This window comes from Scomber japonicus, chromosome 10 (assembly GCF_027409825.1).
Source record: "Scomber japonicus isolate fScoJap1 chromosome 10, fScoJap1.pri, whole genome shotgun sequence".
Lineage (NCBI taxonomy): Eukaryota > Metazoa > Chordata > Actinopteri > Scombriformes > Scombridae > Scomber > Scomber japonicus.
This window is the reverse complement of record NC_070587.1, coordinates 32178732-32206451: the sequence shown is the minus strand read 5'-3', so window position 1 is coordinate 32206451 and position 27720 is coordinate 32178732. Positions and strand designations below refer to the sequence as shown.

General features: G+C 40.1%; 2 protein-coding genes and 1 non-coding gene across 3 annotated transcripts in view; 1 reads left to right on the top strand and 2 right to left on the bottom strand.

Annotated features, from left to right (window-relative positions):
* zgc:113232 (uncharacterized protein LOC541546 homolog) overlaps positions 1-8970 on the bottom strand; it is a 47649-nt gene extending 38679 nt beyond the window's left edge. Inside the window, exons 1-4 of the mRNA XM_053327488.1 lie at positions 8869-8970; positions 4791-4875; positions 1327-1392; positions 703-866 (exon numbers count right to left, since the gene is read on the bottom strand). Of these exons, the coding sequence (XP_053183463.1) occupies positions 703-866; positions 1327-1392; positions 4791-4875; positions 8869-8889 (336 nt within the window). The 5' untranslated portion in view covers positions 8890-8970. The remainder of the gene's footprint in view (positions 1-702; positions 867-1326; positions 1393-4790; positions 4876-8868) is intronic.
* On the top strand, positions 2821-2892 carry trnap-cgg (transfer RNA proline (anticodon CGG)). Its single transcript has one exon. It is a non-coding gene; the product is annotated as a tRNA-Pro (tRNA).
* Positions 8971-10913: 1943 nt separating the features above from the next.
* snrnp48 (small nuclear ribonucleoprotein 48 (U11/U12)) lies at positions 10914-17705 on the bottom strand. Its single transcript, XM_053327091.1, has 9 exons — positions 17487-17705; positions 16070-16183; positions 15118-15178; positions 14647-14727; positions 12585-12767; positions 12288-12409; positions 11372-11499; positions 11165-11281; positions 10914-11055 (listed from the first exon to the last, which is right to left on the bottom strand). Exons 1-9 carry the CDS (start codon positions 17628-17630, stop codon positions 10959-10961), a joined length of 1047 nt encoding a protein of 348 aa, XP_053183066.1. The 5' UTR covers positions 17631-17705; the 3' UTR covers positions 10914-10958.
* Between the last annotated feature and the right edge of the window lie 10015 nt (positions 17706-27720).

Sequence of the window (27720 nt, the reverse complement as noted above, 5' to 3'; positions counted from 1 at the left end):
TGTCTATTCTTGCTTTTTCTACATTGAAATGGTTTAAAAGAAGCTCCAGCGATGAGGCATAAATAGTTCAGTCACATATTTAACAGGTCAGAATCTGCAGTTTTTGGCAAATCCATCATTCATTATATAATCTGAACAAATAAGTGACAAGAAAAAGAAGACTGGAAGGAACAAAAGAAGGAAAGAGGGGAAGAAGGAGGGAAATAAGGAAGAAAGGGGGAAGGAAAGAAGGAAGGAAGGGAAGAAGGAGGGAAATAAGGAAGAAAGGGGGAAGGAAAGAAGGAAGGAAAGAAAGAAGACAGGAAGGGAAGATGGAGGGAAGCAAACAGGGAAAGAAGGAAGAAAGGAAGGAAGGAAAGAATAAGGGAAATAAGGAAGGAAGGAAGGAAAGAGGGAGGGAAGGAAGGAAAGAAGGAAGGAAGGAAGGAAGGAAGGAAGGAAGGAAGGAAGGAAGGAAGGAAGGAAAGATTGAGGAAAGGACGTAGGCAAAGAGGGAAAGAAGGGAGGAAAAATGGAAGGAAAAGAGGAGAGGAAGGACAGATAGAACAAAGGGAGGAAGGAAAGAAGGAAGGAAGGAAGGAAGGAAGGAAGGAAAGAAGTAAGGAAAGATGGGGGACAGAAGGAAGGAAAAGAAGACAGGAAGGACAGATAGAAGAAAGGAAGGAAAGAAGGAAGGAAGGAAGGAAGGAAGGAAGGAAGGACCTCCATGGTCTCTGTGTCCTCCTTGGCGTAGTGAGACTCAGCGGTGGTTGCGTAGGGGAAGGTGTCCTCAGTGATCATGGTGACCTGCGTCGGAGCGAACGGGTCGTAATCCTCCGCAGGACGCTGCTCCTCGTAGTAGCTGAGAGTCGGCTCTGGGGGATACTCTAATCAATCAATTAATCAATCAATCAATCAATCAATTAGTGAATCAACTAAACAATCAGTTAATCAGTCAGTCAGTCAATCAATTAATCAGTCAGTCAGTCAATCAATAAGTCAATCAATCAGTCAATCAATCAATAAGTCAATCAAGAAGTCAATCAATAAGTCAATCAATCAAAGTTTAATAAAAGCTGGACTAAAACTAATTTAAGAAAAGAGACAATAGACAATAAAACAAAAGACAATAAAAGAAACAGACAATAAAACTGATAAGGAGATAAAACTATAGAATGATTATAATAAGATAAATAAATAATAACAATAATAATAATAATATAAAATGCAAATTAAAAACATCAAAAACAAGCACAATAGGTTCAAATGAAAGGCTATAAACTATGATGAGACTTTTTAAATGTGCTATGGGTTATAGTTGGGATAAAAAGTGTCACATGATCTCACCTGGCTGTGGAGAGGCTGAGATGTCATAGTGGTCGATTACTGATCCTTCATAGGTTTGTTCCTCACCTGCTCAGATACACACACAGTATACTGTTAGTATAACAGTACAACCTGCTCACATACACACACAGTATACTGTTAGTATAACAGTACAACATGCTCACATACACACACAGTATACTGTTAGTATAACAGTATAACCTGCTCACATACACACACAGTATACTGTTAGTATAACAGTATAACCTGCTCACATACACACACAGTATACTGTTAGTATAACAGTATAACCTGCTCACATACACACACAGTATACTGTTAGTATAACAGTATAACCTGCTCACATACACACACAGTATACTCCTCAGTTAAACCAGCAGTCAATAGTTATATAATGAGAGAGTTAAAGAAGCAGTCAGGAAGGAAGACAGGAAGGAAAAATGGAAGAAAGGAATGAAAGATGGAGGGAAGGAAGGAAGGAAGGAAAGAGTGAAAGAAAGGAAAGAGGGAAAGAAGGAAGAAAGGGGGAGAGAGGAAGGAAGGAAGGAAGGAAGGAAGGAAGGAAGGACAGATGGAGGGAAGGAAGGAAGAGAGGAAGGAAAAGTGGAAGAAAGGAAGGAAAGATGGAGGGAAGGAAGGAAGGAAGGAAGGAAAGAGTGAAAGAAAGGAAAGAGGGAAAGAGGGAAAGAGGGAAGAAAGGGGGGATGAAAGATGAGAGGAAAAGAAAACAGGAAGGAAAGATGGAGGGAAGGAAGGAAGTGGGGAGGAAAGAAGGAAGGATAAGAAGACAGGAAAGAAAGTTGGAAGGAAAGGAAAGAGAGAAAGAAGGAAAGAGAGAAAGAAGGAAATAAAGGGGAAGAAGGAAGAAAGGAAGCAAAAAGAAAAGAAGATAGGAAGGAAAGAAGGAAGGAAAGGAAAGAGGGAAAGACGGAAAGAGGGAAAGAAGGAAGAAAGGGGGAGAGAGGAAGGAAGGAAGGAAGGAAGGAAGGACAGATGGAGGGAAGGAAGGAAGAAAGGATGGACAGATGGAGGGAAGGAAGGAAAGAGGGAAAGAAGGAAGGACAGAAGGAAGGGAGGAAGGAAAGAAAGAAAGAAGGAAAAGAAGATAGGAAGGAAAGAGGGGAGGAAGGAAGGAAAGATGGAGGAAAGGAAAGAGGGAAGGAAGGAAGGAAGGAAAGAAGGAAGGAAATTCTACAGGTTAGTTAAATGATGGGTCACTATTTCTCAGCAGTCAGGTTTTCATATGAAGAGTGAAAGTTTATTTCTCCTCTCTGTAATCATTCCTCCTGTTCTTCATACTGATATTAAACCTTCTAATGAGCTTTAATGTAAAGTGATGGAGACTAAATCCACAGTGTTTCCACAGTAAGTCATGATGAAGGATCTAATGGTCAGTATGAACAGGAGGAATCATTACACACACATAAACACACTTCATGTTATATTTAAGCTCCTGACTGAACACACACTTGACTAATCACATCCTCTACAAGTGGCTCGTTGGTCTAGGGGTATGATTCTCGCTTCGGGTGCGAGAGGTCCCGGGTTCAACTCCCGGACGAGCCCTTAATTTGATTACAAGACAATATACATTACATCTATCAAGGTTAAAAAGTAAAGAGGATCTTAAAAAAATGAGCAACACAGGAAGCATAAATATGAATGCTACACTGAGGTTTTCTCTCAAACAGAACACTGATTAATAAAGAAGTTAATAAAGAAGTTCATGATAGTAAATCAGAGATGTCTGAGCTGTTTAATTAAGAATAATATAATGTGGTTGCAGGTTTTCATTGAGCACACCAGGCTCCACTCATTTAATCAATTGCTGTCAGTCATGTGTTCTTGATTGACTGGAACAAAAACCTGCAGACACATTATGGCCCTTTATGGATTAGTTTGGACATGCCTGTAATCAGTTAGCATATGCACACAGGGTTATTATAATTAACTAAAACTAGCAGTGAAAAAAACAATTGCAAACAATACAAAACTAACTAAAACTAAACTGAACTGCAGATAAGAATCAGCTTGTTGTCATTACGTGTTCTCCATTTTTACTGTTTCCTGTTCAGTTTGACTCCTTTAATACCTGGAAACCTGAAACTAAGACTTCAAATTAAATAAATGGTAAATGGACTGTACTTATATATAGCAGCATTCACTCAATCTAAAACTATATAAAAACTAATCTAAAACTAGTAAACTGAGAAACTAAATACAAAATTAAAAAAGCACTTTACATTACATGTCATTTACACACATTCACCCACTGATGGCAGGAGCTACCACACAGGGTGCCAACCTGCTCATTATGGGGGAATTTAACCATTCAGCAGCAACGGGAGCAATTTGGGGTTAAGTGTCTTGCCCAAGAACACATCGACATGTAGACTGAAGGAGCCGGGAATCGAACCGCCAATCTTCCAATTGAAGGACAACAGCTCTACCTCCTGAGCTCTACCTCCGGAGCTCTACCTCCCAAGCTCTACCTCCCGAGCTCTCTACCTCCCGAGCTCTCTACCTCCCGAGCTCTACCTCCCGAGCTCTACACCTCCCGAGCTCTCTACCTCCCGAGCTCTACCTCCCGAGCTCTACCTCCCGAGCTCTACCTCTCGAGCTCTACCTCCCGAGCTCTACACCTCCCGAGCTCTACCTCCCGAGCTCTACCTCCCGAGCTCTACCTCCCGAGCTCTACCTCTCGAGCTCTACCTCCCGAGCTCTACACCTCCCGAGCTCTACCTCCCGAGCTCTACCTCTCGAGCTCTACCTCCCGAGCTCTACACCTCCCGAGCTCTACCTCCCGAGCCTAATCTAAAACTAAATAAAAACTAATCTAAAACCAGTTAATTCCTTAAGATAAAAACTAAACTAAAACAACTTAATCGCTTATTAAACTAACTAAGACTAAACTAAAATAAAAAACTAAACTGAGAATAAAATAAAAAATAAAAACTATAATAACTCTGGTTTGCACACTGGTTTTAATCCAAGTCTCACTTTCATCAGATCAGAACTGAGTCACACTTTTCCATTGATGCTTTTTTAATAACCTTGAATCCACAGAACTTTATATGAGTTTAATTACTCTCTTTTAATCTCATCAATTATTAAATAAAACTACCAAACTTTTACTGTTAACAGCAGATATACATACTTTTAATAGATCAATTAAATTTCAGATTATTCCAAATAAACAAACTCTTTGGTTTCATGTTTGGCTGATAATCAGAGTCAGAAATATTAAAATGAATCTGATAGTTCTGGTTAATTGTTATGGAAACGTTTTGGTCATCTTTAGACTAAATAATGAGAGAAATTTAAATAATTGTTAGTCTTAAGCCTAACAAACATATTCTTATTCATCTTTCTCTTTAATAATCAATGTAATTTCCCCTTTTTGTTGGTGTGTGAATAAGCTGTTTAATGACAGATAAATGATGTATATTATTATATTTAGTGACCTGAGTGGTATCCAGAATATTCATCCTGACAGAGAGAAGAGACGACACACAGCAGGAAGACGAGCAGCTTGGAGAGGAGAGACGCCTGCAGAGACACAACACAACACAACACAACACACATCCTTTAATATCATCAGAGGATCAGACTACACTACATTTAGTTACTTGCTGCAGAAAACATGTATTTACTCTGCTGTTTAAAGACACTCTTGAAGCCAAATCCAAATTATTTATCAAATTAGCTTCATCAAGTCCTTTACTGTTCTTTACACAATACCACACTGTAAAAAATACTCTATTAGCATTAAAAGTTCTTCTTCAGTAAAAGTTTAGAAGTATTAGCAGGTACATTTATCAACACTATTCAGAGTAAAAGTATTTGCATTGCATAAAAATCAGGCAGCATTGAATCTTCAGGACTTTATAAGGGTCAGCAGATAAATGTGAGGGCTGCTGAGATGATTAATGGGAGACGAAATTAAAAAAAACAAAGTTCTGATGCACAAATGTGTTTTCAGTTTTTGGACTTTTTCTCTAATCTTTGATTATTACATTATTTATTGAGTTATGAAGGTTTTTTTTAATTACATTATCAGCTTCTACAGGCCCTTTTAATGTCATTTATTTAGTTGTAAAGCACGTTGAGCTGCATTTATTGAATGAAAGCTGCTCTACAAATCCTCTATTAATTCTCTATTCTTTCTTCTTTTTAATGTTTGGGGTTTATTTTTATTTCTCAAATTGCATGTTTATATGTTTTTTATTTCCAATTCTTACTGTTAAAAACACATTGAGTTTCCATTGTGTATGAAATGTACTATATAAATAAAGCTGCCTTGCCTTACAAATAAAATGATTATTATTATTATTGTTATTATGATCTAAAACAAAAGAGGAATAGGAGTGAAGCTTGATGAGCTCAGGTTGGACCCTGCAGCGTCAGCGAGGATCAGATCATTGATTTAAAGACCCGATACTCAAACAGAGGTTCATATTTTACAGCGTGCAGGACTCTCTGGTTGCTCTGCGGCTGCTGAGGTTCAGATCATTGTTATTTACAGCGTGCAGGACTGTGGTTGCTCTGTGGCTGCTGAGGTTCAGATCATTGTTATTTACAGCGTGCAGGACTCTCTGGTTGCTGTGCGGCTGCTGAGGTTCAGATCATTGTTTTTTACAGCGTGCAGGACTGTGGTTGCTCTGTGGCTGCTGAGGTTCAGATCATTGTTTTTTACAACGTGCAGGACTGTGGTTGCTCTGCGGCTGCTGAGGTTCAGATCATTGTTATTTACAGCGTGCAGGACACTCTGGTTGCTCTGCGGCTGCTGAGGTTCAGATCATTGTTATTTACAGCGTGCAGGACACTCTGGTTGCTCTGCGGCTGCTGAGGTTCAGATCATTGTTATTTACAGCGTGCAGGACACTCTGGTTGCTCTGCGGCTGCTGAGGTTCAGATCATTGTTATTTACAGCGTGCAGGACACTCTGGTTGCTCTGCGGCTGCTGAGGTTCAGCGTTGGTCAGCGTTTGGGGTCAGGTGAGACTCTGCTGGTGTTTGGGTGAGAAGTGAACAGACTGAGAGGTTTCTTTGTCGGGATGAAAAACCGCTGAGCTCTTCTCAGACTCATCTGACATTCCTGAAGTTTCAGTGTGAGGCTGAACGCCAACGGAGGAGACAAGCCTGTACGTTTAACCTCACAGAGGAACCAATAAACTGACAGATAAAGAGGAAACTGACTGTAAACACACTTTTATTTATCTTCTATTGTTTCTGTACTTTTTATTTATTGGCCTTCTATTACTATTTCTTATTGCTGTTACTTCTACTGTCCACTTGCTGCTGTAACAATGCAACTGTCTCCATTGTGGGACAAATAAAGGAATATCTTATATTATATTATATCATATTATGTTATATCATATTATATTATCTTATCTGAAATCTCACAGAAATGTTGTTTTGGATCATTCAGGAAGCTGAAATATTACTTTTAACTGATTACTTTTTAACCTTTGTGTCGTCCTCCTGGGTCAAATCCTCAAAATTCCTTCCTCCCTCCCTCCTTCTCTCTTTCTTTCCTTCCTTCATCCCCCTTTCTTCCTTCCTTCCTCCCTCCCTCCTGTCCTTCCTTGCTTCCTTCGTTCTTCCTCCCTTCCTTCTTTCCTCCGTCCTTCCTTCCTTCTTACTCCCTTCCATCCATCCTCCCTCCTTCCCTCCTTCCCTCCCTCCCTCCCTCCCTCCCTCCCTCCCTCCCTCCCTCCCTCCCTCCCTCCTTTCCTTTCCTTTCCTTCCTTCTTCCCTCCTTTCCTTTCCTTTCCTTCCTTCTTCCCTCCTTTCCTTTCCTTTCCTTCCTTCTTCCCTCCTTTCCTTCCTTCATCCTTCCTTCCTTCCCCCTCCCTCCTTTCCTTCCTTCCTTCCTTCCTTGACTTGAGGACAACAGGAGGGTTAAAGCATTTAAAGACATTTTCAGACTTTTTTTGTTTAGTTAAAAACACAGAAATACAGCTTGCTTTGGTTTGCTTCTGGCTTTGAGCCTTCGATACACAACATCCCTTCTTTTCTCCTCCTCTATTTCAGGTCATCTCTTTAACTCTCTTCTTGATAATAAACTCATAAAATATCCCAAAAGTCATGCAGCAAGCAGCAGAACCAATGTCTGCTTTTGTTCAACGAGACAATTAATGTGTGCAAAATGAAGAGATATTTTCACTCTCCTGCATTCCTACATGAACATTATTTGCCACAATCCTTCAGATAATGCGTATAATGAAGAGAAATATTGTGTTTTATTGTGTTTTGTGGCTCTGATGGATGAACAGTCACTAAAAATCAACCACAGGTCAGAGTCTGTTAGCAGCAGCTGTGGGCAGCTGTGTACAGATGTGACCTGCAGGACCTCTGGGCCAGTGAGGTGAGACGCTTTCATTTCATTATCACTATGTTTTCACTACAAAAAGCGACAGTCTATTGTTTTATAACATTCAACACATCTTTAAGTTTGCATTTTAAGTTTATTTTTTGATTAAAGTTGAATTTTCTTAGTCTGGTTTAGCACCTGTTGAGTCCAAATAAAGAGATTTTTTTCATTTTCTCTTTCTCTATTCCTTTTAAAATCAGGTTTTCATGATTCTGCTTTAATCTCATAAATGCCAAAAGAAGCAGCAGCAACAGCGGTTTTGTGTTTTATGATCAAAACAGACGTAAATCTGCTCTAATCTAAACTATATAAATAACATGAAGCTCCTCTTCTATAATAATAAAGGTTTAAAGCTCAAATATACTTTTATGATATATAAAGGGAGTGAAACTTTGCTAATGCTGAAGCAGGTTAAATATTCTGATAATTGAATGGGTTTTACAGGCTTCTGATATCACAGTTTAAAGGCCACAAGACAAACTTTAATCTAAGAGAAGATGTAGAAATGAAGACTTCATATCTGCATATTTAAGGTTTTTGAGGGCATAAAGTTATTCATAAAGGATTTTAAGTCAATTTGAATAGATCCCATTGTGTAAAAACCTACAACACACATATTTTCTTATTTCTTGAACACACAATACTTCTACTCTTCTTCTCTCCATCATCTGTTTAAATCACTGCTCCTTATAAAGAATCAATGTGTTTGTGTCTCAGATGTTTATGACTTAACATTTCTCTCCTCATTTAGCTTCAAATTAATAATAGTTTGCAGCCAAAAGAGGTAAAACTCACAATATTTCTCAAAAATGCTGAACTTTTATGCAGATTTATGTCACACAGCTGTTTTTTCCCCCCTTCTCAATCATCTTGATTCCTCAGATGTATCTTCGGACTCTTTTAAATCAGCTCAAACTGTTTCCACATTGAGCTGCTGCTTCAATTAAACACTTTATTCATCAGTATTAACATTTAATATTAATATGATGGGTTAAACTTATTTAATAAATCAGCCACAAGCCCAACTTTCTGCATGACTCCTTTTATCTGCAGTATTTTAAGTTCATTTAGCTCCTAATACTTCTATATTTTTACTTCTAATTAAGTATTTCTCCTCTGGTTCCTCGCCCATACAAACCCTGGAGGGGCCGCTGACCCTCTTACCTTTTCACTGGAGGCTCCCATGATGCTGCTGCAGACTCACACCAGATCTCACTCAGGATCTTCAGCTTTTTTGGGGGATTTCAGACGAGGACAAAAAAAACAAAACAATCCTCAAGCTGTTTTATCTTTTTCCCTGAGCTGTTCCTCCTCACAGCATGATCCCTCTGCTGGTTCCCTCTCTTTCTCTCTCTCTCTTTCTCTTTCCTCTCCTCTCCGTTCTCTGCAGGAGCCCTCAGGTTCCCAGGCACTGACGGGAACATCTCCGTCCTCTCCGTCCGCTTCTCAACAAGGTGAGAAATACCTGAGACCAGAGTCCAGCATCAACAGAGAAACACCAGAACAGAGGAGGATGGAGGGAGAGAGAAAGACAGAGACAGAGACAGAGAGAGAGACAAAGAGAGAGATAGAGAGAGACAAAGAGAGAGAGGGAGAGAGAGGGAGAGAGAGAGCATGATGAGAGCTTTCATGTTTCTTTTGTCTCTTAGTCTCTTTTTTAAGCTACTTTTATTAGTCCAGCCTTTTATTATTTTTATTTAATGCTCTATTCTAGTCTAGTCTTTTATTTTGTTTTTCTCTCTTTCTTTTTTTCTCTACTTTGTTTTTATTTTTATATTATTATTATCATTATTATTATTATTATTGGGGGTTTCTTTGTTTTGTTTGTTTTAATGTTTGCATGTTTTTACCATTTGTGATATTTGATTCAGCCCAGAGTCAAGACTAAACCAATTAGTGGACTACAGACTGATTTGATATTATTCTCAATTATTTCACACACAACTCTGGTGAACTGTGGTTTGAGGTCAACCCCTCCCCCTCCCCATCTCTCACCTCTGACTGTGAGATCTAGTCAGCAGGTGAAGTTCCCACTCTGACAACATAAACCCTAACCCACACAGTGACATTAAATATTCAATGTGACGTGTAGAAAACAATCAGGGTTTAGTTTTTTGGTGTGTCCGCCCCATATCGCCAATGATCCAGGTGCACTGGAGGATGTTTTCAGTGGGAGGGGGGCAACTAGTGCGTTACTACCGTAGCAACGCACTGTTTGACCAATCACCTTTAGGTTTATACATATTTATCCATATATGCTGTTATTTGCACTGTTACCCACAATGCATCTGTGTGGTTTTAGGACTGATGATGAAACCATGACTGAGTTTAGTAGGTACATCTAATGTCTGAATGTTATTTAAGTGGAGAAAGCTAAGTTTAAACTTCCTAAATCACACATGTATATTTGTGTTACAGATATTGTGGCTTCATACAACTTTGACTTGAGTTACACAAATCATAAAAACTGTTTTCTTCATTTTTTTAAAGATTTCCCTACAAACCCTGCTACTGGAGAGCTACTGCCTTGCATGTTTTAGGTATCTGCCCACTCTAACACACCTGAGTCTAATTATGAACTCATTATCAAGCCCGTTGAAAAGCTTCAGCTGCCTGATAATGAGTTAATAATTAGTATCGGGTGTATTAGAGTGGAGAGAGATAACTAAAACATGCAAGGCAGTCGCTCTACAGGAGCAGGGTTGGAGACTACAAATCATCAAACTTCTCCAAACCACAGAAGCCCAAATTTCAAAATAAAAGCTTTACTCAAGTTTCCTGAATGACTGCAGGAATCCTGTGTAAACATTTGCAGCCACACAGCAAAAAAAAAAATCAAGCCCAAAAACCAGCTGACCTTTGACCCTTAAGGTAAAACTGCCAGCTATGACACTCCTGTCCAACATTCCTCTGTAGTCTTGAGTAGCCAATCCTGGGGGTTGAGGGGGGGTGAGGAGGGGTCTGTTAATGACTGACAAACAATGTAATTACACTGTAAAAACACTGAAATGAAAAGCAGTGGTGTTATATTTCAAAACGTTGTTCATGACGCACAAAAAAACCCTCAAATTGTTGCAGTGTTTGGTTCTTTAAAACTTTATTCCCCGTTTGTTACTTCCCCCCTCCCTCCCCCCTCCCCTCCCTCTTCCTCCCCTGAGTGTGTAAACTTAAAATAATCAGTGACACCTGACATCTTTTTGACCCGCAGAGGCCACGACAACCTTTGACTTCACGTAAATGCTGATCCGGCGCTCTCACTTCTCCTTCTCCCGCTCGTCTTTCTTCTTCTTTTTCTTCTTCTTTCGTTCGTGGTGGTGGTGATGGTTGTCGTCTGGTGATCGAGAATCCCTACTGGAAAATCCAAAATGACCCCAATCAGTAGATTTTACACTATTAAAATTGAAATATTGGTCATTTATACCGCCTGAACTGATTCTGTTATATTTAACTTTTCTCTCACCTCCTCTTTTTCTTCTTCTTGCTCTCTCTCTCGTGGCTTCTCTCTCGGCTGCGGTGGCGTCTGCTGTGGGACTGACGGGAATCTGACGACACCGACTGCCTTTCATCCGACCGACGTCTGTCAAAAAATAATCTTCATTGTTAAAAAAAAGAAGCTTTGATATGTGCTCATCAGGAGGTCAGAGGTCACTGCTCTCTCTCTTCCTACCTGTGGGACGAGTGTTCAGATCTCTCTCCTCCTTCCTCCTCCTCCTCCTCGTCCTTCTCCTCCTCTCTCTCCTCTCTCCACTGCTTGCAGAGCTCGTCTGAGTGAACGTTGATCACCTCTCTGATCACCTGAACAATCAAAGTGATAAAACAACATTATACTTTTTTTTTGTTTTTTTAAATCATATTTAAACAAGAAAGAGTTTTGCTGATAAATATTTCTTCTCTTCAAAACTCTTCACAAAAATGTAGATTTAAAACTAACTGCATGAATACAAATTTGGAGAGAATACCCTATATTAGTTTTAATTTAAAAACTGTTGAGAAATAAACTGATCCTAGAAAAAACAATAGAGACTGAGGTCCAAATAATGTTATATTTAAAAGAAGTAATCTCCTCAAAATGCCATAATTGAAAATAAAACTTTTTAAGGACATTTTATGACTTTAAATTCTGAAAAATGTATTTCAAGCCACATAACTGGGCAAATACATTTAATGCTTTGTGAACATTTGACAGGACTGAAAATATAGAGAAAGATTTACTCGTAAAGTTCGTAAAGTTCATGTGAATTCAACAAAATAAAACTTCATATTTAATCAAAGTTCACCACAAGAACACTGAGTCACCAACAACTGTCACAGAGGCTGAATTTTTAAAACATATATTCTACATTTTCACTATATTAAGGCAATGCTCAATGATGTTTTCTTGTATATTCAGTTGTATTGTAGCCTTCAATGCATCGTAAGTTCATTAGATCCTTATCTCACACTGTGGCTTGCAATACACACATAAGATCACTGACTTCTCTTCAGGCTCCATAAAAGGCAACAAATCAAAGCCCACAGACGTCTGAAAATGTGAGTGAAAAGGTAGAAGACCATGTGAACGTTCTCCCGTGGCTCGCTCATACCTCAGTGTAAGACTTCTTAGTGATGTGAACGTTCTTGGCTCGGTAGGACTGACGCCGCCTCTTGTAGTCCCTCATCTCTGCCATCAGCTCCAGGTGAGTCTTTGGCTCATTTTGTTCTTCATCTACACACAAAAAACCCACACAACTTCTTTTACTGAACAAGCACGCTGAGGAAGAATCCAAAACTATAGTTTCATTTGTGTTCTGACAGCAAAGATTCAAACAGTTCTGACTCAATATATCATGATTGTGATGTTTGAGGGTCTGTGTGACGCTCTGAAAGCCAGCGAGCTTTACCCTTCTGTAGTTTGGACACCAAATCTACGTAGAGATCATCGTTGCTGGAGGAGCCGGCTTCCTTCTGTCTGTTGAAGACGCCGATCACGTGATCGTACAGAGCCAACCGGTCGGCGACAGTGAGGTCACACACAGTTCGCTTGTGGCTCTGAGGAACATCGACGGGCTGGCCGGAGTACTGACCTGATGGACGACCAGAGAGGCTTTACACATTGACAAATGACCGGGGGGGGGGGCATATATACACACTTTTTTTGTTCATTTCACTTATTTCTTTAGATTGGGAAGACAGAACTCCTGTTTGTATTTATTCTACTAGAAGTAGAAGTAGTAGTAGAAGTAGAAGTAGTAGTAGTACTCTATGTAGTAGTTGTAGTACTTTATGTCGTATTAGTAGTATTTCCAGTGTTTTTTGCATCATATCTCCTCTTAGTGTTTCCTGTTTCTCTGTGATGTAGTATATATAGTATATATGGTATATATAGTATATATATAGTGTATATATGTTTCTCTGTGGTGGAAGTATAGTAACAAAAAGACTTTGCTAGTAAAAACACTGTAACGTTGAAACATAGAAGATGAAGATTTGACTCATTTGGACTCTGAAGCTTCATATTAGCTTCACATCAACTTTTAAATCCATGTTTCCACAGAAGGAGGACTGTGGATTTAGTCCTCCATCACTTCCATTGTAAACATGATGAAGGATCTAATGGTCAGTATGAACAGGAGGAATCATTACACACACATAAACACACTTCATGTTCATTTAAGCTCCTGTTGGTTTAAGACACACTTTTTTAATTTAACATGCTCTATACTTTAAAAACTATGAAATATTAACTGTTTATAATCTCATTTCTCATACAGAAATGCAGATGATGAAACTGATTGTGAATATCCTCTTTTCAGTATGTGATCATTGAAGTAGTGGATTTCATGGAAAGAGGAAGTGACATTAATATTTTGTATAATGAGCATAAATATACTGAAACCACATAACAATGTGCCACTAAGATAAAGTTTCCTTCCACATGAATGTGACCTGTGAAGCCTGACTATATGACGCCTTTCCCCAACACGTACAGGGAAAAGTGTGTGTGTACTTCTCTGTGTGTGTGTGTGTGTGTCCCAGCCCAGCCCCTGTGGTTTGGAAAGGATATGACATTTAAAGGATACTGCACGTAATCAGGCAAGCCTGAACCAGAGCAGCAGAACTTTCTAGAGCCCAGTTCCTCTCTAATACTCACCAGTGTTGCTGAAAACAAAACACACAACAAACCAAATTACACACAAATATGATCATTAAAAGAAAAGTGAAGAGAAAAAAACCCAGAATTAAAATAATTTCAGGATCTTTTTAGGGATTATGGGTTTATGGGTTCAATTTTGGAGGTGACAGGGTATCTGCACATTCTTAGGAACACATTTAATGACTTTTAAGACCTTTTTAAAAATAATACCATTGCTGACACATATAATGATGCAAAAGCAGGATTTTACTGTTGTGGAGCTCATTTTGTTAATTAACGAGTTAACTGGTTGGTTGTATGTAAAATAATCAGAAAATAATGATAATAATGAGAAATAACATCAACTGAACATATATTATTTCGCTTAAATCAAACATAATACCTAAACCTTCAAATATTTTAAAGACATTTTTATACCTTGAATATCAAAAACTAAATTTCTAAGACTTTTTAAGGATCAGCAGGGACCCTGGATGGAGGCAGGCGACCAAACTATTTGGTGATGAGTTTATAAATTTAGTACAAGATAAGTCCACAGTGACCTCTAGTGGTCTGGTTGGGTAAATGTACATGTTCTCTGAATGTTGATTTCTCACTGTATGCTTTTGCTTTTAATGAGAAGCTGTCACATCTCTGGATGGCAGCACAACAGCGAAAACAGTTTGGTCTTATTTACTGTATGAGTTTATTTGTCAGGGATAGTGCATGTAAATAAAAATGACTGTAAAAAAAAACAGAATTAGCTCAAAGTCTAGTGTTCTTCCGTAGTCCCTGACCCAGATCAACAAACACATTTAAAATGATGATACCTTGCCAGAAGACTCCCTCCATCCTCATGAGTGGAGCAGCAGATCTGGCCTGCAGGATCACTTGGTGCTGCGTGGGTTTGTCTGCAGACAGGAAGAAATATCAGGATGACAAGTGGAAAAAATGAACGAAGTGTTTTCTGGAGAGGGATGGAAATGATTTGAGCCAGAGACAAAGAGATTTGACTTCCATCTTTGAAATAAATATGATTTCAGATCACTTTCTTATCATGAGGACTCTCTTTGAGGCGTTTCATCCTTCAGTAAAGATTAAAAAAACAACTAAAAGCCTCAATATTTCATGACAACAGTTAAAATGTGCATTTTTTTGGAGGTCAAATTGATTCATATCTCAAAAGATTTTGATCATACAAACCTGGAAAACCACTTACAGGATCTCAAATGGAAAAAGTATTGGCTGATAATAAAGGAAATCAATGCCTCACTGTAACAATCATCAGTATTATAACTCACCCATTGTAAAGGTTTTGATGCTGTTGTTCTCGTAACACACCGAAGGGTCGATCATCTCCTCCTGAAAAAGATTAATACAACTTCTTAATGCTTTTTTAATGATGAACACATCAGGACCTCCAACAGGCTCTGGGACGGTTTGCAGCTGAATGTGAAGCGGTCAGGATGAGAGTCAGCACCTCCAAATAATCTGAGACCATGGTGCTCTGCTGGAAAAAGGTGGATTGCCCTTTCACGGTTGGGAGTTTTACTTTACAGTGAGGGTAAGATGGAGCGTGAGATTGACAGGTGGGATCGTTGCAGCATCACCAGACCGTCCTGGTGAAGAAAGAGCTGAGCCTGAAGGTGAAGCTCTTAATTTACCAGTCAGTCTACCCTCACCCATGGTCACGAGCTTTGTAGTGACCCAAAGAATGAGATCATGGATACAAGCGTCCGAAATGACTTTCCTCTGGAGTGCCTGGGTTCAGCCTTGGAGGTAAGGATAGAGAATTTGCTGCTTTCCTTAATCTTGTATTTTTTTTTTTTTTTTATTCATTTGAGAAGCTAGAGATAGAGTCAGGAGTTCAGACATCCGGGGGAGGCTAGGAGTACAGCCACTGCTCCTTCACATGGAAAGGAGCCAGCTGAGGTGGTTTGGGTATATTATATATCTCTCCTGGTCTGGGACACCTTAGGATCCTCCAGGAGGAGCTGATGAGTTGCTGGGCGTCAGAAGGGTGTCTGGACGTCATTGCTCAGCCTAATGTCACTGTGACCTGACACCGGATAAGTGGCAGAAAATGGATGGATGGATAGATGGATGGATGATGATTAACACTAAAGTTCTTGATGTTTTACGTGTCATGGATGAAAAGACACTAGTGCAGTCTGGTTTCTTGTTGTTGTTGTTGTTGTGTGTGTGTGTGTGTGTGTGTGTGTGTATGTGTGTCTGTGTGTGTGTGTGTATTACCTGCTCCTCAGCTGTGTAGCCCATCTTTCTGAGGCTACAGAAAGCTTTGTGTTTCTCCATGCTTCTGACGGGGACTTGGTGGTGAGGGTCATACGGACATTGCTCCATCGCTTCCTAAAAACAGCACAAACAGAAGATGATAAGTATTAATTCTAAGCTGGAAAGAAAGGACAAACTATCTGAAAAGATTTTGATAATCAATTCATCATTCAAGCCTCTTTGAAAACAAAAAAACTCCTCAATATTTAATGACTCTAGGTTGTGACAATATCCTGCTTTCCTTGATGAGAATCGACAAATTAATCAATAATGAATATAATTGTAGACCCTCCTGCATTAAATTAACGTCAGCTAACCGTTATCGTTACCTGGTTACGGTCCTTGTCGAAAAGCGACCACCCCAACGTCTCTAATAAGCCGTTAACCGTTATCGTTACCTGGTTAGGGTCCTTGTAGCCTAGCGCCCATCCCAACGTCTCTAATAAACAGTTAACTGTTAACCGTTATCGTTACCTGGTTAGAGTCCTTGTAGCCTAGCCACCATCCCAACGTCTCTAATAAGCCGTTAACCGTTATCGTTACCTGGTTACGGTCCTTGTCGAAAAGCGACCACCCCAACGTCTCTAATAAGCCGTTAACCGTTATCGTTACTTGGTTAGGGTCCTTGTAGCCTAGTGACCATCCCAACGTCTCTAATACACCGTTAACCGTTATCGTTACCTGGTTAGGGTCCTTGTAGCCTAGCGACCACCCGAACGTCTCTAATAAGCCGTTAACCGTTATCGTTACCTGGTTAGGGTCCTTGTAGCCTAGCGCCCATCCCAACGTCTCTAATAAACAGTTAACTGTTAACCGTTATCGTTACCTGGTTAGAGTCCTTGTAGCCTAGCCACCATCCCAACGTCTCTAATAAGCCGTTAACCGTTATCGTTACCTGGTTACGGTCCTTGTCGAAAAGCGACCACCCCAACGTCTCTAATAAGCCGTTAACCGTTATCGTTACTTGGTAAGGGTCCTTGTAGCCTAGTGACCATCCCAACGTCTCTAATACACCGTTAACCGTTATCGTTACCTGGTTAGGGTCCTTGTAGCCTAGCGACCACCCGAACGTCTCTAATAAGCCGTTAACCGTTATCGTTACCTGGTTAGAGTCCTTATAGCCTAGCGACCACCCCAACGTCTCTAAAAAGCCGTTAACCGTTATCGTTACCTGGTTAGAGTCCTTATAGCCTAGCGACCACCCCAACGTCTCTAATAAGCCGTTAACCGTTATCATTACCTGGTTAGGGTCCTTGTAGCCTAGCGACCATCCCAACGTCTCTAATAAACCGTTAACAGTTATCGTTACCTGGTTAGGGTCCTTATAGCCTAGCGACCATCCCAACGTCTCTAATACACCGTTAACCGTTATCGTTACCTGGTTAGGGTCCTTGTCGTCCAGCGACCATCCCAACGTCTCTAATAAACCGTCTAGCTGTGTTTTGCAGCTCTCAGTGAACTCTGTCAGCTCCTGCAGACGGTCCAGTCGCTCCTGGGGGGTTAGTGTTAATAAATCCGACATTTTTACTGTTTTGACTCCAAATCAACAGAAAATGTGTCCAAAATTCATCGTCAGTGTTTTGTTTTCACTGCAGCAGCCGCCATGTTCAGCAGGAAGCGTGATGATGACGTATGGCCAAGGCGTCGGCGGGAAAGCAGTAGCAATGCATGCTGGTAGTAGTAGTCCACTATTTATATATTATATTATATTATATTATATTATATTATATTATATTATATTATATTATATTATATTATATTATATTATAGGCTATTATATTATATTATTACAGTTAATTACAAAAATGAAAAGTATCACTTAAACACAATTTTTCAGTTATAGAGTTTATTAATCACAGTTGCCAGTGTTTGTCATTAAAACAAAATATAACAGCTTGTCAAGGACATACCAACATGAACATAATAATCATAACACTAGGATAAATATATTAAATACAATCAAATTCGACAGAAACCGTGAACAACAGTAACTTTGTTTACATTATTTACAATCAAAACAGGAGACACTGAAAGTTACTGGGGGCTCATGTTGGGTAGAGCTGGTCATCTTGCAGCAGGTCAGGATCCAGCAGATCATCTGTGTATATGTCCTCTGTTCTGAGATGAGAAAAGACAGCAATCACCCTTTTAAACCACATAACTGTGATACTGTGCATCACAATGATGACATCTTACAACAATGGTATAAAAACTATTAATGTCATTAAATCACAAAATACTTACATAACTTCTAGAGTGTCTTCAACAGCGACCTCCTCCACCACCTCCACTCCCACTACCACGTTCCTCCTCACTGCATGAAACAAACAAATGTTGTTATACAGCATTTGACCCTAAACCTCTGTGATACTGGCTCTAAGTACTGATATCACACTACACTCTCAGAAAATACAGGACATCATTGTACTTTAGCAGCTTGTCACAGGGGCAGTACCTTCTACAGGGCAGCTTTTGTACCCTTGACCCATTTGTACCCTTGTGGTTTGCACTGTATAGAGACCAGTGTTGTACCTGTATTTCCAGTTTTGCTCAGATAATGCTGGTAGTTTTTCCTCACGGCTGGCTGAATTTTGAAAATGTGTTCCTATAGAAGAAGTGTGATCATTTTATCTCTACCTGAGGAACTGCAGAGAGCCCTGACAGTCAATCCCAACCATAATGTAGATTTTACTGACCCAACTTATCATTGAAAAGTCTAATAAGATAATTGGCTTTATGAGTAAATCCAGTGTACTGAATTAGTTCTATCAAGATGAATGTTCTCCTGAAGTATTTATAAAGGTACAGTAGGAGTACATTTATGTCCCACAAGGTGTAATCTACATTAATGTACCTTTTAGGGCTAATTATTGGACCTCAATAGAGCTGTGTGTACTTTTTGAAGAGACAGTATTTGGATTATATTTCATTTTCCATTGTTAACTACTTTAAGGATCCAGCAGCCAGTTTTCAAGGTATTATCATGAGTTGAGCACATTGTTACATATCTTTTATCCATCATTTTACCACCAAAATAAAATCTTCAAGAGGAGAGCAGGCTGGTCAAACCCAGAAGAGGCTTACAAGCTGGAACAGCAACTATCAACAGAGTCCAGTCCAGACTCTTAGATTGCAGCCTTGACAGCCTGACAATGTTTTCTTTTTCAGTCTTTCCAAACTGTCTTCTTCTGTGTAAAATGCATTTAAAAGTTCTTTTAAGATCTTTTAATGGTCAGTATGAACAGGAGGAATGACTACAGTGAGTAAAACCTCTTTCACTGTTCAGACAGCTGACTGCTATCTTAATACACACGTGAACCAAACCTTTAAAAGGAATTTGAGATTGTGAACATTGATACCAACAATCAGTCAAAGCTGCTACTTCAGTCACATCATTGTTGTGTATCTGCTAATGAAGAGGTGATAATTAGTACATTTACATTGAGTTATCTAATGAACAGAGGGGGAGTCCTTAAAGTACGCAGGTGAAGAATGTCAAACAGTGAAATGTTTTCCCCCGTTGCAGCAAGTTTAATTAAAACAAAGAGTCACAGTTGTATAAAAGTCCAACTTTAACTAACTGTGCCGTCCACATGAGTCAAATCTTCATCTTCTATGTTTCAACGTGTTTTTACTAGCAAAGTCTTTTTGTTACTATACTTCCACCACAGAGAAACAGGAAACACTAAGAGGAGATATGATGATAAAAACACTGGAAATACTACTAATACTACATAAAGTACTACTACTACTACTACATAGAGTACTACTACTACTACTACATAGAGTACTCAGATATCTCTTGATATAATAACTCAGACTGATGAAGCTCAATAGAAGCTGATCATCTACTTTTAAATGACTGAGTGGAAACACTGTGGATTTAGTCTCCATCACTTTACATTGAAGCTCATTTGAAGGTTTTAATAGTCAGTATGAACCCTTCCTCTTTTCCTTCCTCCCTCCCTCCCACCTTCCTTCCTTCCCTCCCCCTACCTTCACCCCTTCCTTCTTTCCTCTGTCCTTCTGTCCTTCCTTCCTCTTTTCCTTTCCCCGCTTCCTTCCTCCCTCCCTCCTTTCCTTCCTTCCTCCTTCCTTCTTTCCTTCCTTCCTCCCTTCCTCTTTTCCTTCCCTCCCCCCTACCTTCACCCCTTCCTTCTTTCCTTCCTTCCTCTTTTCCTTTCTCCCTCCCTCCCTCCCTCCTTCCTTCCTTCCTTCCTTTCTCCCTTTCTTCTTTCCTTTCCTCGCTTCCTTCATCCTTCCTTCCTTACTTCTCTCCTTCCTTCTTCCTCCCTTGACTCGAGGACAACAAGAGGGTTAACAACCAAAAAAACCCTCAAAAAGTTGTTGCACTGCTATACTATCCAGACTCCTTTAAACATCAGATGGACCCTCACCTCCATAGTAGACGTATGGACCTCCAGCCCAGCAGTGACCCAATCCTTCTGCTCCCCTCTGCCCATAAACACATACACATGCCTGGATCTCTGTCGCCGGACCCTGGCAGCAGTGACCACCAATGGTATGCTGAGCTGTATCTCCCCCAGCAGCATGGAGCAGTGTCATTGGCTGCTGTGGACCCTGCCCAGCCAGGACGGAGCTGCTGGGGATCCCCGAGTGGGCGGCAAGTTCAAGGGTGGACCAATGAGCATCAGCTGCCTGGGCGATGATGTCATCACAACCTAAAGATGCAGATTAGAAGCAGAGTTAAAACCAGCTAATATTTGTAACCTAGACACATTATGGGTTTTATATTACAGTTTTCCATATAAAGTACATTTCATTCATCCTGTAAAGAAACATTAAGAACACAAACACATGAATGACTCTGGTTAAAGCAGAGTTTTGGCTCAGAGATGAAAGTCGTGGCTGAATCATATGTCTGATCCGTCTGTTTCCTGCAGACCTGCTGATGAGACCTGCTGGGTTTGGGGAGGGAATGATGTAACCAGTCATCACACCCACACACACATGCATGCACATGGACACACACACACACACACACACACACACACACACACACACACACAGTGGGAAGGTTTTCAAGATGCAGAACAGAAACATGCTCTTATGGATGGATTCAAAGACTAAATGGAATGTTATTTTTGGCTATCACATTTGTGAAGGAAATACAATAAATACAATTTGAACATGCATTAAATAGCAAATTAAAAAAATAAGCCAAAATAGATGAGATCGAGATCCAGATTCCTTTATTGTCATTTTCATTTTGCACTTCCATAAGTAAGAAAATGAAACAGTGTTTACCTTAAAATAGCAATCTGAAATGAATGGGCCTGGATAAAAGTCATGATTTAAAGGGATGTTCTTATAGGGAGTTAAAGAGTCTGACTGCCAGTGGGGAACAAGCTGTATATAGATATAAGAGAATAAGTTACAGAGCTTATTTTTTCCTTCTTTCTTCCTCTCCTCCCCTCTTTCTTTGCTCCCTTCTCCTTCCATCCTTCCTTGCTTCCTTCCTTCCATCCCTTCCTTCCTTCCTTCCTTCCTTCCTTCCTTCCTTCCTTCCTTCCTTCCTCCTTTCCTTCTTTCCTTCCTTCCTTCCTTCCTTCCTTCCTTCCTTTCTCCCTTCCTTCCTCCCTTCCTTCCTCCTTTCCTTCCTTCCTTCCTCCCTTCCTTATCTCCTAAATTCCTTCCTCTTTTCGTCCTTACTCCTTTTCTTCCTTCCTTCCTTCCTTCCTTCCTTCCTTCCTTCCTTCCTTCTTCCCTCCCTTCCTTACTTCCTTCCTCCCTCCTAACTCCTTTCCCTCCCTCCTTCCTGCCCTTCTTCCTTCCTCCTTTCCTTCTCTCCTTACTTCCTTACTTCCTTTCTCTTTTCCTCCTTCCTCCTGTCCTTCCGTCTGTCCTTCCTTGACCTGAGGACAACAGGAGGGTTAAAAGAAGTGAGAGTTGCAGCAGACGTGCAGTTTGTTGAGCAGGGCGGCTCTGCAGGATCAACGAGCTAATCTTTATGACCTTTGAAGAATTCAGTTTGTCTGCATTGAGATCAAGTTGTGTTTTGTGGGGGAAGACCTTTGAACAAGACACGACATGTCCAAACAGCGTCAGAAACTCAAACATGTGCTGAAGGTCAAAGTACACGTTCAGTATTTGTGAATAATTAAATCCACTCCTGAGATACATTTGAGAGGAGACGTGATATAAACAAAGCAGCTTTAGTAGATATTTATACTCAATAGTCATAAGTGCGTTTTTAATACAATAGTATTCACAACAGTGATTAGTACCATCTGCATAAAGTAGTTTTAAGGTGGAATCTTTCCTTCTTCTTTCCTTCCTTCCTTTCCTTCCTCTCTTCCTTCTTCCCTCTGTCCTTCCTTCGTTCCTCTGTCCTTCTTTCTTTCCTTTGCTTCCTCCCTTCCTTCGTTCCTCTGTCCTTCTTTCCTTCCTTCCTCTCTCCCTCCTTTCCTTCTTTCCGTCTTTCTTCCTTCCTCCCTCCTTTCCTTCCTTCCTTCTTCCTTCCTTCCTTCTTCCTTCCTTCCTTCCTCCCTCCCTCCTTTCCTTCCTTCTTCCTCCCTTCTTTCCTCCTTTCCATCCTTCCTTCTTCCTTCCTTCTTTCCTTCCTCCCTCCCTCCCTTCATCCCTTCTTCCTCCCTTCCTTCCGTGACTTGAGGACAACAGGAGGGTTAAATCCCCTCCTGAGATCTAGTTTCATGAGCAGCAGTTTTTAAATTTGAGCAGCTTTAGTAGATATTTATACAGAATAGTGATAAATGTGTCGTTCTCTTCTTGTTGCTTCTCTTTCATACAACACACAGTGATTAGTACGATCTGCATAAAGTAGTTTTAAGGTGGAATGAGCAGCGTGAGATTACACAGTACATCTCCATAGTCAAGTAGAGACATGCTGGTTGATAAACAGACTGAAGTGCAGGAAATCCTTCTTCTCTGCAGCCAACGGTATTAATATCATGTACAATGTTTATATATCTCAAAATCAATCCATCAATCATTTCATATTCCTACAGTTTATTATTATTATTAGTGCCACGGGGTTCTAGCTCCGAGGCACTCCACTCCAGAAGCTGGAGAGGAGTGAGGAGCAACTATTAATCTTCTCCATACTTAATATTATTCTTCCGCTTCTCCCACAGCTTTGAGAAAACCCTGACAATATATACATCAAAATGTGCGGCTCGATCGGGGGAGGGGTGCTATGACTTGGTGTTGAAATTCCAAAGTTTCCCAACATTATTCCCAAAAAACCGGGAGATTTCTCCATTGGAAATGAATGGGAATTTTTAGAAAATCCCCCAAAATTTCACCTTTTTTTTACCTTTTTTCAGAGTCACGTAGCTCGCTCATACGTGCACGTAGAAACGTGATTAAAACTTTAAAACGGAGGAAAACTTGTCCTCCCTGGAGAAATACCAAACTATTCACCATAACATGTAAACTTTTCAAACTATGAGCAGTCAAACGAGGAGTGGAAATCACTTTTTCGTCAAAGTTAGAGTGGAAGCGGCAGTTAGCTAGAGTGTGAGAAGCAGTAAAATATAACCTTAATTTTCATTTTTAACTCGAGCTCACGGCCACCGTGAAAAGGAGACAAATAATTTTTTGTCAAAATGTAGACATAGGTGTTGGGATTCATAAAATGTGACTTTGACAGGCGGGGTCTGCACAAAATTTAAACGGGGGGGCCGAGACCGGCGGCAATATCTGTCTCGCTGCCCATTAAACCTAATGTAATCGTCTTCTTTTTTCAAAAGAATCTCACTCTGTGTTCACACTGAGTTTACTCGCTCGTTTTAAGGAATATCTGAATAAAATGAACACTGTCAGAATCTGCCGGCTTCTGTGTCTCTCACGGTGTTTTCGGTTTTTGGACAGGAGTTACGGTTTTCCCACAGTTTGCAATTGTTCGGGACCTTGTCAGAAGCCAAATCCTTTAGAATTTTGAGACATTTTTCAAGTCAGATCCTGAAATCGCCGTAGCAACCGCAGGGCCTTAGCTGACCTTGGCAACCTGTTGCTGGGCAGAATCTGATCTACCTTTTTGTGATTGGCTGAACTGACCTACCTTTTTGTGATTGGCTAATTCTACCTGTCTGTCTGTTTTGCCAGTTAACTGAGCTAGTATTGATAGTCTCTCTCTATATATACATATGAATTATATTGACACTCTTACTGCTCAAATGCAGGCTGGTGTGTGTGTGTGTGTGTGTGTGTGTGTGTGTGTGTGTGTGTGTGTGTGTGTGTGTGTGTGTGTGTGTGTGTGTGAGTACACACTGTGTTGTAGTGCTTAGAGTTAGTGCATGTTGCTACTGCCTTGTGCTCTGTGTGCTACTCTCTGCTTACATCTACTGTTACACTTGATACTGACCAGTAAGATGTACTTAATACTGCCACAGTAAAAGTTACTTAGTGTTATATGATCAGGGTGACTTTTGAACACTGGAAATAAATCATGTACTCGTCCCGGCAGTAGCCCCGTGGCACTCAAAATTTCCCTGGAATTTTCTAGTTATTATTATTATTCCATTTTCTGTTTTCTGCAGTGTGATCGGTCCTTCCTGTTAGATTCACAGTATATGTTTTTATGTTTATATACTGTATATTTCTATGCTTGTTATCTGTAACATAGAAACATAGATTGTGCTTCTTCTTTTTTTACACAAGAAAAAAATGGTGACTGCACCCCTAAATTATACAGTAGGTCCTAAAATTGCACCTGTTGTCCTTCACTTGTCCTATATATAGTATACATAGTACAGTAATACACCTTTCTATACATGCTTATACACTATATACATTTCCACCTTTATCTTATCTTATTGTATCTTATCTGAGCTTATCTTATCTTATAGTATCTTTTAGTAGTGTTAGGATAATATTGGCTTTTATTGTAAGATAAGAATGACTGTTATTCTTTACATTTTTATTGCCAACTATATTTACTTTTTGTCAGTCTTTCTGCTGCTTTTTCTGCTGCAACAACCTAATTTCCATCTTTGGACTCAATAAATGTTCTTGCATTATCTTATGTTGAACCCACCTGTAGAGTAGCAGCAAACAGCAGAGTGATCTCCCACTTCCTCTTCCTCCTCTTCCTCTTCTTCCTCTTGGTTTCCTGGGCGGTTGGAGGTGAATCTCCTCTGCTGTCGAGGAATGAGACACAGCGGAGGCCTGGGAGACCAAACCCAGCAGTCAGGATTCAGCCTGTACATCCTGGCCTGAGCTCGATCTTCAGTGTGATGGAGGTGAAGGGTGAAGTGGAGCAAACACCGGGCACATGCACCACTCCCTTTCCTTCCTCTCTGAAACAACAGATGGAGCCTCAGATGGGTTTTCTTTGGACCGGAGTCGGATGCAGCGGAGGAGTGTATGTGTCACCTCACAGAAGGAGCTGATTGGGCGGCTTAACTGCTGATGTAATGCCCTCTATTACCCAGACCAGTGTTTTGCATTTATATACAACATATACACTCACCAAGCACATTATTAGCAACACCTGTGCAGTTTAAAGCAGTTTAATGCAATCCAATACAACAGATAATTCTACTTTTACACATTTTGTTTGGTTGGCATTGTCAAAAAGCTGATAATTCTACTTAATGTTTATTATTATGAAATTAAAAATACAATATGAAACATTGGCAAAGATTAAACTCTATATATTAGTAGATATAGGTAATAATAATTAGTATATAAGTAGTATATACCAACCAGCTATAATATTAACCCTCCTGTTGTCCTCGAGTCAAGGAAGGAAGAAAGGGAGGGAGGGAGGGAGGGAGGGAGGAAAGGAGGTAGGAAGGAAGGAAGGAAGGAAGGAAGGAAGGAAGGAAGGAAGGAAGGAAGGAAAAGACAGGAAGAAAGGAAGGAAGGAAGGAAGGAAAAGACAGGAAGAAAGGAAGGAAGGAAGGAATAGAAGAGATGAAGGAAAGAAGGAAGGAAGGACATATAAAACCATCTGGGCACTCGCTTTGCTGATGAATCAAATTTGACATTTATAAAAGTTAAAGTGTCACTTCGGCTCGGCCAGTATCACAATATAAAAGTGCTCATTATGAATTTGAAATACTTCCTGTTGTCCTCAGGTCATGTTTGACCCAGAACAACAACAGGCATTAACTCAAAAATGAGGTATAGTTTCATTTAAATGAGGTCAATTGACCATAATTTCCAAATTAAAACCCCTGTGGTAATAATTTAAATGAAGTTGGCTAAATAGGTCTTATACAGAATTGGGTGATCATTTATAGTTTATGCTTTATAAACCACAGCAGTGTTAAACCAAAATGCATGTTTGACCTAAAATAGTTGTGTCTCAAATCCAAACTTTATTCTTTGAGCTGAGAGACAATCAAGAGGATCCTTTTGTTTTTTTTGCATTTTTTCCTGTAATGTAGTGTTTATCTCCCAGCAGACACAAGCTGGTTAGGTGGTGGATGATCTTTCATGGTTGTGTTGATGATTATTATAAACTTTAACCCTCCTGTTGTCCTCAGTTCACGAAATAAGGAAGGAAGGAAAGGAGTAAGGAGGGAGGGAAGGAAGTGAAGAAGAAGGAAAGAAAGAAGTGAAGAAGGAAGGACAGGAGGAAGGAAGGAAGGAAGGAAGGAAGGAAGGAAGGAAGGAGAGAAGGAAGAAAAGGAGGAAGGAAGTGAAGAAGAAGGAAGGGAGGAAGGAAAGGAGGAAGGAAGGAAAGGAGTAAGAAGGGAGGAAAAGAGGAAGGAAGTAAGTAGAGGAGGAAAGGAGAAAGGAAGGAAGGAAGTGAGGAACGAAGTATAGAAGGAGGAGGGCACAAAGAAAGAGGGAAGGAGGTGAAGAACGAAGAAAAAATTAAAGAAAGAGGAAGGAAGGAAGGAAGGAAGGAAGGAAGTGAAGAGGGAAAGACAGGAGGAAGGAAGGAAGGAAGTAAGGAGAGAAGGAAGTAAGGAGAGAAGGAGGGAAAGGAGGAAGGAAGTGAAGAAGAAGGAAGGACGGAAGGAAGGAAAGGAGGAAGGAAGGGCAGGAGGAGGGAAGGGAGGAAGGAAAGGAGGAAGGAAGGAAGGAAGGAAGGAAGGAAGGAAGGAAGGAAGGAAAGGATTAAAAGGACATTTCTGACTTCATGGAGGAACAAAGTATACTGGATCCACTGAATGAACTATCTATCTGTATTAACTCAAAAATGAGGTGTAGTTTCATTTAAATGAGGTCAACTGACCATCATTTCCAAATTAAAACCCCTTCTGTGGTAATTAGTTAGTGTAGATTCCTAATTAATGAAGCCTTAGCTTGACGCTCTAATCATTCTCTCCTTGTAATCCACACCAACGATAATAAAAACTCCACAGATCCTCTTGATTCAGTTCAACTGTTTACTTCAAAAATGAAACAGCGGTACAAACATTAATCCAAGATAAGAAAATAAAAAAGAGAAAAACAAAAGGAGGTAGCGAGGTCAAAAAACTGTGTGGCTCCACTTCATGCTTGCCTGACTGAATGACTCTCCAGGTAACCCCACCCACACAGATCCTCACGTAAAAACAAAGTCCACGAAATATGCATAATGACTAGAAAGCCACAATGTACTCCCCAATATCACGAAAATTATCCACACACATATTTTAAATGCAATGAATTAACCTATTAACTTCTTACTT

Coding starts and splice junctions, on each gene's coding strand:
- snrnp48 (XM_053327091.1), bottom strand. CDS start 17,630: ATGTCGGATTTATTAACACTAACCCCCCAGGAGCGACTGGACCGTCTG. Junction 14,728..15,117: donor CATCAAAACCTTTACAATGG/GTGAGTTATAAT, acceptor TCCTGTCTGCAG/ACAAACCCACGCAGCACCAA. Junction 12,768..14,646: donor GGAGGGAGTCTTCTGGCAAG/GTATCATCATTT, acceptor GTCGTCCATCAG/GTCAGTACTCCGGCCAGCCC.